The sequence below is a fragment of the Trichechus manatus genome, unplaced genomic scaffold, assembly GCF_000243295.1.
Source record: "Trichechus manatus latirostris isolate Lorelei unplaced genomic scaffold, TriManLat1.0 scaffold00018, whole genome shotgun sequence".
NCBI lineage: Eukaryota > Metazoa > Chordata > Mammalia > Sirenia > Trichechidae > Trichechus > Trichechus manatus.
Window position 1 is genome coordinate 17,747,534 of NW_004443954.1, and position 14,775 is coordinate 17,762,308.

General features: G+C 44.8%; 1 protein-coding gene across 1 annotated transcript in view; it reads right to left on the reverse strand.

Annotated features, from left to right (window-relative positions):
• CHD7 (chromodomain helicase DNA binding protein 7) overlaps positions 1-14,775 on the reverse strand; it is a 156,472-nt gene that overhangs the window by 17,642 nt on the left and 124,055 nt on the right. The window contains exons 16-27 of the mRNA XM_023727724.1: positions 14,435-14,630; positions 13,975-14,142; positions 13,568-13,747; positions 10,373-10,483; positions 10,078-10,283; positions 7,084-7,283; positions 6,565-6,724; positions 2,797-2,886; positions 2,284-2,387; positions 824-953; positions 345-417; positions 130-187 (exon numbers count right to left, since the gene is read on the reverse strand). Coding sequence (XP_023583492.1) covers positions 130-187; positions 345-417; positions 824-953; positions 2,284-2,387; positions 2,797-2,886; positions 6,565-6,724; positions 7,084-7,283; positions 10,078-10,283; positions 10,373-10,483; positions 13,568-13,747; positions 13,975-14,142; positions 14,435-14,630 — 1,676 coding nt within the window. The remainder of the gene's footprint in view (positions 1-129; positions 188-344; positions 418-823; positions 954-2,283; positions 2,388-2,796; positions 2,887-6,564; positions 6,725-7,083; positions 7,284-10,077; positions 10,284-10,372; positions 10,484-13,567; positions 13,748-13,974; positions 14,143-14,434; positions 14,631-14,775) is intronic.

Consider the following 14,775-nt stretch of genomic DNA (forward strand, 5'->3'; position numbering starts at 1 on the left):
AAAAAAAAAAAAAGATGCACCAGTGTGAAGAAGTAATATTTGAAAACACCACCATCATAAAGAAGCAAAAGTCATTAATTCCTGCCCAACACACACTTGCTCTCCTCCCTGGTTTTTACGGAGCCTTACCTGCAGCATGTATTTCCACAGACTCTTCCTTATCCTCTGGAGGAGAATTTGCAAATTCCTTGAAAGCAAAGCAAGAAATAGAATTATTCTAATTTGGGATTTTATTTTTGCTTTAACATTTAAAGAAAAGACCATTATCTACAAAGTTTAACAAGTCTTATACGGGCACATAATATTTAACGGTGCTGTAAAAGCCAATATACTCAAGTTCTCACATCTATTTCATCCTTGAATGGCGTTCTCGTTGGTTTATACTCTGGGTCTTCATCTTCTCTGTCAAATTCTCCCCTGTACAAAATTTAAAAAAAAAAAAAAAATTTTTTTTTTTTTTAATTATACTGATGAGGAAGAGAACGAAGGGTGGGGAGTGGAAAAGACTAACAGTCTGCCAAATGCTGCTTTTATTCTGGGTTTGACCTCAAAAATGACTCTATCAATATTTAAAACACGCAGTTGTAGAGAGGGGTGGGGAGGGCTGGGGGCTGTCATTTAGAGAAGACAAACAAGTCTCTGATTATCTAGATAATATATTTGTTTAAACAGCCATTATGACATGTAAATAAAATAAACCAGTAAAGACCGCTTAAGTTCAAGTCAGATACAATACAGTGCATCGTGTAGTGTAAGGATTGAACCTGCCAATATACGTGACACTGACATAAAGTTTATTAAAATTTTAAAATGTCCTCCTTACCCGTCACCGCCATCTGCTAGCATGTCTGTTCCTCTTTGCTCGGCAGCGATGGCCTTGGCATCAGGCATACCGACTCGTTCCAGAAAACACAGCGCGGGGTCAGCTCGCATGGAGTTGTACTTCTCATAGCCTGTGCCATCCCCACCAGCCCAGAGGAAGCACACAGAAACAAAGAAAGCCCTCGTCACTGACAAAATCACGGCGCCACCACAGCACACATGTTTTGTTTCTCAGTCAAGAGTATCCTCTATATTGAATCAAAACAAACTGTGTTTTAGTAAAGCATTCTGGGGCATGATCATTCTGGGGAAGCTTTCTGGGGCCAAGTTACACATCAGGGATATTATCAGAATCAAACAAATACTAACAGAAAAATATGTCCAGAGGCCTGGGAAGATTTTTGACCCTATTTTCCCCAAGATCTAACTTCGCCTGACATTGGAAAGGCTTCAGAAGGTTCCTTTACGACTTCTGCGGTTGTAGTCCCCGGCCGCCCCCACCCACCTCCTTTGAATCGCTTCGGCCCTGCTGGACGCTGCACCGCTGGCTGAAAATCTCTGTGTACGTCAGGCCAGCGAACCTGTCTGATTAGGTTTAGGACGATGCATGTCAGGAAGATGACACTGTTCCCTCTATGGTTTTCAAACTGCAATTTGCTTTTTGACTGCCTAAGTTGACTAGATGGAAAATGGCAGACCCCAACAGTGCACTGCGGGAAAATGATTTTTAGGCTGAGCTCACAAAACGCGGCTGCAGTACACAAGCAGAACAGCACAATTCAATTAGGATGTGTACTACAACACACTGTTCCTAACTGCTGTAGAGCCTCCAGCCAAACTGTCATCATGAAAGGTTTTATAAGCCATCATTCTCCCCTTTAGTCAGCCTGGGCTGCTGAGAATACCTCGGCGACCTCCAGAGAATTGGGATTATAATCAGGAATTGCTCACTGTATATATCATGCCAGTTCTGCATCCCCAGCCTTTCAAAGTTAACAAGGCTGCATCCCACTTGGGGGAGCCTCGAGTTCTCAGCACTGACATTTGTGAAATATTGCTTGGAACAAAGCCCAGGAGGCACTTGTACAGATTAATAGCAGAGGTTAAGCCCACCGTCCACTTTGACACTGGTTGGCAGAGTCAGCAAGTGAAGCAGCGCTGGAAGCAAAGTTTAGGGAGATCTATAGTACAACCTGGCCATTACTGAAACAAATATGGTTTTGGTTTTATTTACAGCCAAGAAAGAAATGTTTTCTTCTCAAATGCTCAACAAACATTCAAAAACAGCATCTGATATTTACAGTTCGTATTAGATTTTTTAGTACAGAAAAATGGTCGACGCCAAGAGTCCTCTGGAACTAGCCTCATTAATATTATGACTTTGGGAAAGAGTGTGCAAAGAGTTCTAAATAAAGACAAAGCCGTACAGTCAAGATGGATTCAAATAGAAACATCACTTACCATGTTTGAACACTCCAATTAAGAGGGATTTATCTGCTTCCTTGTCCCACCAATCTGTAGGAACTTCAGCATGGAAAGGCTCAGGGATCCACACGTCTGCCTCACTATAAAGACAATCGTTCAGGTAATATTTAAAATAGATGCTAGCCTTAACAAAGAATTTCAAGTAATGAATATGATACACACTCCATACCCTCTCGCTCACAATAAAGATCTGAGCGTTGCAGGGAGACGAGAAAAGGTTAAAAGAAAGGGCAGAATTCAGTTGCTCTCTACCATCACCAGGAGTGAACTTTCTCACACAGCACCACAACTAAAAGGTCATCTCAAAGCATCAGTGATTTCCCTCACAGGTTTTTATACATACAGTCTTTTCCAGACTCTCATCTCATCCCCAAGCTCACTCTGCATTCGAGATGCCAAAAGCAGAACTCCTCACGGGCCTGTGAAGGTTCTTAGACTCAAAACACAATCATCACACGAACTTGAGAACAAGTGTGCACTCGCACTAACCTTGAGTCAGCACCCTCTAAGATCTTATCGGCCTGGTCTCCTATAACTTCTTGTCTTAGGTAGTACAGCATGCGGACACGCAGCAGGACCCTGGAGAGGAAGACAGAGGGGGGAAAAAGTTCTTAACTTCAGGACTGTTTGCCAACAGTGGCTTTTGGCAGCTGCTGCTGTTCATCCATCATCCTGCCAAGGCTGATTAGCCATGCTGTATGGTAGGCTTGAAGCGTGACAGATGGTGGCACATAATCACCTCTGTGTGGTGCTTTCTGCTGGCTTCCAACAGGCCTGCCTGGCAACGGCTACAGTGCACAGAGAGGGACCGGGCTTGGCCCAGCCCGGGCGCACTTCATTTAGTTCTACCTAGTACAGCTTGCGGAGTTTAGACACGTACCCTACCATTGCCTCTGAAGTATTGAAGCAAGTTTGTAAACAACCGAGCAGATGGCTTTCAGTAACTGTTCTGCTTCATTATCTCATAAAATTTCCTCAGCTGCTGCCTTAATACCATTTTTGGAAGCACATCAGAAGTTGTAGGAATAAACGAGATATAAAATCTGGTTTTACTACCTTACAATAAACCCTCAATATGGAATGTCAGGTTTTTCAGATTATACAACTTTGCTTCCGAGAAAGGAAGATGGGACTGGGGCTGGAGTAGGGGTGGGTTCTCACTCTTCTCCCTCCTTAAGGAGTATTAAGCATTTTTATCCCTTCTCATTTATATTACCTGTGAACCTAAGTTGTGACTTAAAGAACCATAAAACAGAACATTATACAGGAGACTAAAATGTGCCAATTTATTGAAGTTCTTAATCATTTTTCAAGGAATCATTTTTTTAAAAAAACCCTTGGAATTCTAGGAACCAGATTTTCAATCCCACTTGGATTTTCTCAATGGCCCAAACATAATTCTTTCAGTAAAACCCACCTGGTAACTCTCAAAGGCCCATGTCTACTCCAAGTCTAGCGTCCCCTGCTGTACAGACTTAGTGTATAGTCAGGACTGAGAGTTGAAGATGACCTCCTTGCTCGTGAGTGAATTACAGTATCAACTGTGATTTCCCTAGCTGAATAATTCCATCATTTACTTATATAACACTTAAAAACCTATGCCTCACTTTTACATATATGAGCTCATTTGATCTTCACGGTAACCCTCTGAAGAACTGGAGCAAGTTACAATTTCCATTTTATAAATGTGAAAACTGAGACTAATAGGAGAGAAGCTGCATATCCAAGAACCCAGAGTTACTTTGAGCACGGAACACTGAGATCTAGGTCTTCTGATTCCACATTACATGTCTCTCTGTGACGTGGCAAATGTCCTTCAAGACATCAAAATGACAACTAAAGGCAGCTTCACCAAACAGACCACTCCTGATTATGCATAAGTAGGTCACTGCAGCACACCTTCCTCCCACTGAGAGAGTCCACTCCTGCCAACACGGGTTCAAGATGGGCCACATGGGAGGAGGAAATGGGTTTTTGTAAATATCTGAATACACTCCAAGGTAAGTAATCACTTTGGATAACTCACCTTTTCTAAATTTTAGAACTCTTTCGTTAACTCTTAAGATAAAATTGACTGTGCCTTACTTGACCAATATGCAGAAAAGAGTAAAAGTGTGGGCCCCACATCTGGCACCCTTGCTTCTTCTCTGGCCAGAGAAGAGCGTTTAAGGCTGGGGTCTACTTGCTGAGGCTGCTCAGAAAGGGCAGTTCCAAAGGAAACCACCTTCAACCTTGAGCTGGATTCCTTCTCATTCACACTAAAACTTGATACAATGGCAATGATCCTAGTGGTTTCTCTCCCTTTTGGCAGAAGACAAAGTTCTTTGGGTAGTATTTTTGTCATGTGGAGACTTTTATGGAGTAACTATGAACCTCACCTTTCTTTTAGAAAAAAATTCAAACCAATGCAACTGGGAAGCTCAGAGCCTGCTGTGGGCTACCCTGGGTGACCCCATCACTAGAGATGCAAAGGTGAGCGGGCACAGACAGCCACTAGGATGAAGGAGTTCACATCCTACACGTTAGACAGAGATGACCATTCATGATCCCTCAGCCTTACTCAATTTCACCAATGGTCCCACTAGTGACCGCTTTCCTTCCAGGACCCAGTTCACAGTTGTGCACTGCCTGAATTGTCCTGTCTCCTTGAACCTGAGACAGATCCTTGTCTCTGTCTCTTACAACCTTGAACTTGTGAGGATACTGGCCAGCTACTTTCTCGTATGTCCCTCAACTTAAGTCTCATTTTCTGTCTTAATAGTCATAAACGTTTTCTCATGTTGGATCCTGTCAAGTCAAGGCAGGATCTGTTAGGAAAGCAGAATCGGAGTACTCGCCTCCTCACAGTGGTGAGATGGATGCATTAACAGGACTCTTCTGAGACTGAGTGGAAAGATGTGAGCAACTCTAGTGAGCGCTCGCATGCTAGTTAGGGAGGCACCCTATGGAATCAGTCACTGCCATCAGATGGGAAATGTAAGCCACCGCCTCACACCGAGACCCTAGAAGAGGGTCACTGTTCCACAACGAACCAAGAGAAATGGGGCTGCTCCAGATGACTTCATCCCCAGCCTGCCCAAATCCAGAACTCAAAAGACTTGTCCCAAAATTTACATCAACCACAAGGAAGCAGACATTTTCTAACAGCTGTATGTGGAATAATATTTTAGAGAGAACTATGATGCTACAGCAGTAATAAACAACAAGTTTCTGAGGTGCAAAAAGAGTTTAGAAGACTCAAAAATAAAAAATTCGTCAGTAAAAATCCAAGTATACCAATCAAAGGCAGGCCCTAAAAGCACCATGGCTGCTAAAAAAGTGATGAGAACTATAGTCAGTGCAACCCAGGAAGTACCAGGTGTTTCCCAGATGTCACCTCACAGCAGCCCCTAGACACAGGAGGCTCTGAGGTGTGTGGGGAGCCCAGTGTTTAGTGCTAGGACACTCTACTGGTCAAGGCCTGGGTCTCAGATCCGCTCAGAGCCAAGGGATCGTAAGTAAGTTACTCAACCTGAGCCTCAGTTTCCTTATCAGTTAACCGGGGATGAGATGGTACTACTCTCCTCAGACAATTTAGACACATTATCCATATGAAGAGCTGCCAACGTGATGTGCTCAGACTTCCGTTGCTGTTACTTTTAAATGTGTGATACACATTTAAATTTATATCTATTTATATCCTGCCTCATCCAGTCAAGACCATGCTGCAGAACTCCATTTGACTGACAAGGATGCTGTGTCTCAAAGGAGTTGAGAACCTTGCCCAAGATGGCACAGAGCGGGGAAGCGGTGGAGCTGACCAGCTCACCAGAGCAAAGGAGGAGAGCACGTGCAGACGCCAGTGGGATGTTAACAGAGCTCCAAGCAATGAAATAAATTTAGATTCAATGTTCTTCAAATACCTATGATCGGTTTCTAGAAATAAAGGTAAGGAATATGATTCTAAGCTCACAGAGGGGAGGAAAGGACCCAGCAACTGAGATATTCTGAAGCTAAAACCAGCACGTATACTCTCCCCTCCCTCCACCGCACTCCGTCAGTGACAGTGGGCTCACGGAAAGCAAACTGTAACTAACAAAAAACGGGCTGGAAGTCCATCATCTAAAGGGGCACCTTCACCTGACTGGGCGGCATGTTTTAAGACAAAGAGAAAGGTTGTGCAAAGACAGCAGCTACAGCTTCTAACAGGCCTAACAGCACAGGTTTTTTAAAAAGCAAGGAGGGAAACGAGCTCTGGCCGAGGGGTGCTCCACGCACTTGTTGCAGTGGTGCTTCAGGTGCTTCTTGTAGCTGTCCTCCTGGAAGAGCGCATCTGGGTTGCAGCCGGCCAGCCAGTCCGCGTGCTGCACCACCGGCTGCGCGCTCTGCGCTTTCACCTTCTTGCCCTTCCTTCCTCGTGGCACCGGTGCTGACAACCCTGTAATGATCACGATAAGAAAAGCTTCTTACAATCAAATCACACTGCCAGAGTCACATATTTTAATGTAAGAGACAAGGAAGTACAGGGTTTAACAACAAAACCCAAAGCAGCTGACCACCCCCTGACTGTCAGAACAGACCTGCTCCTTTAGTTTTCAATGGCTGATTTTCTGAAACAGACAGCCAGGTCTTTCTTCCGAGGCACCTCTGGGTGGACCAGAACCTCTAACCTTTTGGTTAGTAGCTAAGCATTAACTGTTTGCACCACTTAGGGACTTGTCTTTTCACCACCAGCACGTCACCAAGGTATCAGGTGGCTCTCAGTGATCCTGTTAACTCAGAGGATGAAGCTCTTACCGGAATGATTGACCAAAGCTCGAGTCTGGCCATCAGCCGTTGGTGTGATCAGATCCCAGATGAAGCTTTTGATATTCTCGTCCCCTCGGTAGTGATTGAGGCAGTATACGAGGATGGTTCTGCATATGGTTTCCACATCTTGTTCGGTGAGTTGGCGTTTGTAGCGCCCGTGTGAAAGGATGTCTGTCCACCGTCCCCACCTGGAATGCAAACATTCAGCATGTAGACTGCGCCTTTGAGTTCAGACTCAGGGCTTTACTTCAACAGTCAGGTGCTGGTGCTGGGAAATCCTGAGTCAAAACTCGGCAATACTTTATACCAGCTGATAGGAAAGCAACCCAGGGTGCAAGCGTCAGGTGCAGGCATCCTACAGAGTGGGCCGTAAGTCCCTGCTCATAACTGCAGTAGTTAAACTAACACTGAAATAATATAGCACACGTGTTTAACACAGGCTTTCCAAGCAAGACACAGGCAGCAACTTTCAGGACCAGAAAGCACTCCCAGGGGCTGGAGATGCAATACTGTGCTCTGTTCTACCATGGCTTGTGTGTTTCAGTGCTGATCAGCCATCTTAGATGAAAGGTGACTCAAGGAAGGTGTGGCTACTCCAGAATCAATGATGCAATGGTGAGGATTGTGGATGCATCCATCTCCCTCAAAGGGCTGCCACAATAATTAATGAACGACAATGGGAAGCCATGAGTTTCCTTTTGAAATTAGGAATGATAACTCAAACCACATTGGCACTCATAGGAAAAGTGCTCAGCCGGTTCTCAGTTCCCTGTGTGAAATGGGTGGAGAGAACGCACTGCTGAACCCGAACAGTCTGTCTAGTGTTATCCTCACAGGCTTACACACTGTGGCATGGCTTCCTCTTGTAATGAGTTCATACAAGAAAGAGACTTGGGGCAGGGTGGGGGGTGGGGGGGGATGGAGGAAGAACATACTCTGAGCTGTGTCTTTTTCCCACGTCACACCTGACTGAGCCACAGGGTGTTCATGGTAGAGCCTGTGAGGACTGACAGGCTGGGCACCACGGAGTCCTCAGCCTGTGGGGGAGAAGTCCAGGGCACTCATGCTCAGCCCCTGCCTTTCACCTTGGCTGGTGTCTTGCCACACCCTTGTCCTCTCTGGCTTCAGTGCTCCTTTCGGTTCCTCAAATCACAAGGCTTGCCCTCACCTCTAGGCCTCTGAGTTTACTGCTCTCTCAGCCAGGAACCTCTTCTCTCTGCCTGGCTAGTTCACGACACCCATCATGACACAGACTACGTACACACCTCCTCCAGAGTCCCTGCTTTTACCTCCTAGTCTCAGAAGTGGGAAGAACATACCTGAGCTGTGTCTTAAAGGATGAGGCACAAATCTAGGCACCATTCCCTGTCATGGTTCCTATCACACTTTAATGCCATTTCTAATGGTTCACCCGCCTGCCTGAGGCTGAGAACACATGTAACTGTCTGGCTCACAGTGGCATCCCCGGTGTCTGAGAGAGAGTATCTTAGCACAGCGCCCAGCACATGGTGGGTATGCAATAAATAGTGACGAATATCACAGCGGGTGGCAGGGGCGGAGGGAGAGACTCTACTGAAAGGCAAGACAAGATGCCCTAAGCATACATCTTAGCTTCAGGGTCACTGATATGTTCCGTTTCTAAAGATAACAATACAATTCCCAACTTTGATCACTAAGTTGAAATCTGGAAGCGGGTGCAAGTAGTAAAGGGCCCAGATGGGGAGAGCCCTGCCCCCCTGGTGAGAACAGAGAGAAGGAGTGTCCACTCAGCTGGCACAGGTACTCACTAGAGCTGCCCCGGCCACTGGGATACATGATGGGCCTATGGTAAACTTCGTTTGTCCCATAAATGATCATTTGCACAGCCCTCACCATGAATCTGCAGCACTGCAGTCTTCACTGAGGACGCAGAGAGCAGGGCCTGTCCCCAACAAGCCGCTAACTGACCATCTACAGGAGAGGCCTGTGACTCAGAAATCACAAACAGCATGGTGAGTGCAGTGGACTCGTGGGTGCAGGGTGAGGCCTGAGCTTAAAGGACACTGGACATCAGGCCAATGAAGTCTCTGTGTGTGTGTATCACGGGGACAGGAGGAAGGGCTTGTGACAAGTCAGGGGTGACAGAGAATCTGGCACATCGAAGGTGATGCAGGCATCTGTCCCAACAGAAGCTCGGCTACCCATGGGGAAGGGCCACATAAGGGAGCCCTGGATGACACACTAGCGGAAAGTTTGTATTTATTCTGAAACTAGTGGTGAGCCACTGGAAGAAATCATCAAAGACACAGCACGACTACATCTGCAGAAAGACTGCTTGGGTGGTGGTGTTTTTTTTTTTTTTAAATTTTAATGGCATTTGCTTCAAGTTCCACAATCCACTGCGGAACTCTCAGTTACTGATTCAGTATTTATCGAGCACCTTGCCATTCAAAGTGCTGTGTGGGGTGCTGTGCAGATTCTGCTGAGGTAGGGACGGCTCCCACCTCTCGGGAACAAGCAGGCTGCAGGACAAACACACCCCACTCACAACGTGCCAGTGACCCTTCATTTGTGCTTCAGGTGAGTCGGGGGAAGGGCTTTACAAGTGAGATGACTGCCTTTAACAAATTTTTAGAATGGAAAAATATTAGAAGATTATTATAGTCTTATATTTTATATAAAGATAAAGCAGGAAAAGATTTTGTGATTTTGAGACTTCAGAGTTATAAATAACCAATGAATAAATCTGAACCAGACAGAATTCCTTAAGCTACATACCAATACCCCTGACCTCGGGTGCCCTCTTCAAATCCACGAGGATCTAAACGACTCAGAGCAACTTTACCAAAATGACCTCTACACCCCATCAAAATTACCAAAAAAGCACTCATTTGACTGTACTACAGGGAGTCACACAAATCCACATACGGTTTTTCTGTACCAACAGGGAATTCTAACAATTTTAAAAGTAAAATTACTTCTTACATAGTAAATCCAACTCACCCATAAACAAGCAGATTCTTCTCCACTCTGAAACACTCGCTCCTTGCGTAACCCTGTGACTTATCCTGCAGGCGCCGGGGCTTGGTACAAGGCTTTTCTTCAGAATCGCTTTCCAAGTCTGAAAATTCCATCAGCTCATCTTCTTTCACTGCACTGTACAGCCTAGTTTGCTTTCTCACTCTTGGAGTGTCAATGACTAGGTTGTTCTGAAAAGAGAGCAGATAAATTTGAAACGTCTGAAAAAGCAACCCCTGGGTGAGATCAGACAGGAGTTTGAATGGGGCCTCTCACTCACCCTCCCATTTAAGGCATCGATATCCAATTCAGCCTTCTTTGCCCACTTTTGCCAGAAATTTGGATCATCCAAGGAAATATCTGTCCTATTTCCAGATGCAACAAAGCTGGCCTAAAGGGAAACAAATATGCATTACTTAGAGGTGCTGTTCTCAGGGGCAAGGTGCAAAGCAGCTTTCACTGCTCATCCACTCAAACACCGGTGAGTTCTTCCATGGTGTGCCCACCACTCTGGCAGATGGGAGGTAGCTCACTGTCCAGGGGCTGAGAGAGACTAGGAAATAAAGGATTACAATGCCGTGTGACCAATGACAGGGAACAAAGGCACACACAAATACAACCAATACACAGAGGGGCCCCTAACCTGGTTTAGACAGGTGGGGTGGTGCGGGGAATGCGTTACTGGAAAGAGAGTACAGAAGGCTCTGGAAGATAATTCCTGGACCAATTTTAAAAAGCTCACAGAACAGGAAAGCATATGGAAGTGTTCACAGCAGAGGGAAGACCATGTGCAAAGGCACAGAAGAGAAGAAAGGCTGATGTTTCACGTGGGCAGAACTAAGGACACTTGGGAGAATGGCCACAACTCAAGCTGATCAGTCAGGCAAAAGCCAGATCAAAAGAAGGGCCTCGCACATCCCATTAGCAAAGTCTGAACTCTGCCTAGAAGTAGCAGTGACCTATTTGAAGGAATAGTCTCAAGATGGACATGATCACATCCAGACTCATATGTTAGAAGGCTCATACTAGAGTGTCAATCTGGGAGCGTGGAAGGTAGAACAGAGGAGAACAGGCCACTCTGGTAGTTTAGCTAAGAAATGACAAAGACCAAAAACAGAGATAGCAGAAACAGGGAAAAGGAGATAGTCTAGAAAGATATTTTTTAAAAGGTAAAATCAATGGGAGTTAGAATCTGGGTGGATGTGAACCATGAAAGAGAAGGAGGGATCCAGGGAAAGCCTCAGCATCCAACTTTGGCACCAGAACAGTGTTACTTGGGTGAACAAACAGGTGTGCGAGGGGTGCAGGCGGCAGAGATGATGAGTTTGCTTTTGCACATACTGAATCCGCAGTGCCTGAGAGGACTGGGGAAAGACTGAAGAGAGATTGGGAAGAAGTGAGGGAGCAGATGTTAGGTCACAGAGCCCTGAAAAGGAGGGCCTGCCAAAAGTGGAGTGGCTGGGACAACTGCCATCTCCACATGCAAAAGAAGGAAGGTGGAACCCTACCTCACACCATACACAAAAATTAATTTGAAATGGATCATAGACCTAAATGTTAGAGCAAAAACTATAACACTCTTAGAAGAAAACAAAGGAGTAAATCTTTATGACCTTGTGTTAAGGCCATGGTTTCTCAGATAAGACACTAAAAGCATAGGTGGTAAGAGAAAAAACAGATAAACTGAGCTTCATCGAAACTAAACACCATCAATAAAAGACTAGGAGAAAATAACTGGAAATTACATCATCTGGTAAGGGACTTCATATCCAGAATATATAAAGAACACTTGAAACTCAATTTAAGAAAAAAACTCAAAAAATGAGCAAAGGATTTAAACAGACATTTCTCCAAAGATGATAAACAAATGATCAACAAGCCCATGAAAAGATGCTAACTATTATTAGTTAACAGTGAAATGCAAATCAAAACCAGAATGGAATACCGCTTCACACCCACTAGGATGGCTATGATCAATAAGACAGTGTAGGCGAGGATACGGAGAAATCAAAATCCTCATTCATCGCTGCTGGGAATGGAAAATGATGCAGCCATTGGAAACAGTCTGGACGTTTCTCAAAAGGTTAAACAGGAATATATGTCCACACAAAAACTCATACACAAATGTTCATGGCAGCACTATTCTTAATCATCAAAAAGTGGAAACAACACAAATGTCCATTACCAACTGGTAAATGTGATATACACATACAATGGAATATTATTCAGCCATAAAAAGGAAGCAACTACTGATACATGCTACAACATGGATGGACCTCAAAAACATTACGCTAAGTGAACAAAGTCAAACAAAAGATCACAGATGATATGATTTCATTGATATGAAATGTCCAAAACAGGCAAATCTCTACAGAAAGCAGACAGGGGTTTACCTAGGGCTTGGGGAAGGTGCCCTGGTAGCACACCCGCTAACCAAAATGTCAGCTGTCCCAACCGACTAGCCATTCTGCAAAAGAAAAGACCTGGCAATCTGCTCCTGGACAGATTACAGCCTAGGAAACCCTATGGGGCAGTTCTACTCTGTCACATGGGATCACTATGAGTTGGAACCGACTCGACAGCACCCAACAACAACAACAGGGCTGCGGGACGAGGCAGGAGATTGGGTGGAGACTGCTAATGGACATGAGGGATCTTTCTGGGGCGTGGAAATACCCTAAACTTAGACTGTAGTGATAGCTGCAGAACTCTGAACAACATGCTAAGAACCACAGAAGTCTACACTTAAAACAGGTGAATTTTATGGTATGTAAATTACATTCCAATCCAGTTGTTTTTACAAAAGGAGCAGAGTGGCCCCCAGTGTGGGTGTGCAGCGACCTGCAGGTAAAGCCCCCGACAGGCTATCAGGTGGATCATGGGGGTCAGTGAGGACCCTCACCAGAGTAGTTCTGATGGAGAGGTGGGGGAGGGGCCCGAAGTTGAAAAATAAGCAGAAAGGGAGGCAGTGGAGACAGCTGGTGTTGATTAGACATGTGTGGACTTTAGCTGTGAAAAGAAGAGTTATGGGGTTGTAGCTAGAGGGAAAAACAGATGAGAGGGCTTTTAAAGGCTGAAGCGACTTGATTGCTCTTATAGGCTGTTTCAGGAATCAGGATCTTGGGGGGAAACGAGGATGATGATGATGGAGCAGGACTCAGAAGAAGCAATCGGAGGCAGTGAGAGGGGATGGGGCCCAGAGTGCAGGGGGTGGGTCAGCCTCAGGAGGCTGGAAGCAGACATGAGGATGGGAGGCTGAGGGCAAGTACTCCGGGCCACGTACACGGGAGAGAAACCAAAACACAACGTGCGCTCATGTGCTGGGGGTTCCACGGGGAGTTAATAATTAACTTATTAATTATTCCCAACGTAACTCGAATGCTATGTACACAGCATATGATCGCTTTGCTAGGTGTTCTATGTAAACTCTACTCTGCTCCTAACATAAAAGTTGGCCCTTCAGATCGACTCGCACCTTAGCGAACGTGGACCCTTTTCCTTCTGATTCAATGGTGATGGTGTGGGTTCGCCGTAGGAGAATCTGATCGATATCTTCTTCACAGAATTTAGACCCTTCATCCTCCTCATCCATGAGTGCACCATAAGCCCCTTTTCGCAGAAGATCCTCTATTTCTTTCTTGGAAAGCTGTTGTACCTGTTTTAGGGAAGTTATTTTACATCATTTAGAATTTAAATGTTTGTAGGCTGAACAAGTGCTTCACACATCTCAGAGAGCACACCTGAGCTATAACAAAGAAAAATGTGACAGAATATGCTTAAAGTACCAAGGTCAAAGATAATGGGATGCTGAATAATTTCTTAACATGAGCTAAATAAAGTAAGGAGTCAGAACAATGAATGGTTTGGGGGGGTTTGTTTTACCCCGTTGGTAGCGTTTTCTCTTCCGCTCATAGACTGCAGCACAGCTTTATCCAGGCCAAGCTTCAAACTAGCCTTGTCGAACATTTCTCTTTCATAAGAATTTCTGGTAATCAGCCTGTAGATTTTCACAGATTTGCTCTGTCCTATTCGATGACATCTAGCCTGAGCCTGGAAGGAAAATGAAATTAATGGCCATCAAAGAAAGAAAAGATTCAACTGCCAGTTACAAGAGCATATGTTCCAATAAATAGAGGTACAGTTCAGGAGACTGTTAACATACTAAGAAATTACATTTTACATTATTAATAAATGGATCACCAGTTGGTTCATTTGCTTCGAATCGTGGGGCACTGCCTGAGCAATGGCACAACTGTAATTTATCAGTTTGGCTGGAGAGTCTCCATCATAGCAGAATGATTTTTAAAAAAAAAGCATCAGCAAGATTTCCTTGCATGTTTACCTGGAGGTCATTTTGGGGATTCCAGTCTGAATCAAAGATGATGCAGGTATCAGCAGCAGTAAGATTAATGCCTAACCCTCCTGCCCTTGTACACAGGAGGAAAACAAACCTATCAGAATCAGGCTTAGAGAATCTGTCAATAGCTGCCTGGCGCAGGTTGCCTCTGACTCGGCCATCGATTCTTTCGTAGGGGTACCTAGAAAACATTAGTGTTAACAAGGAGGTCTGACAAACAGCTACGACATAATTTGTTCCCTTTTTATTTTTAAGAAAGTATTACAATCTGGGTTATATACTAACAGAATGATACTACTCATGAAAAATAATTTCAGAGTAAATAG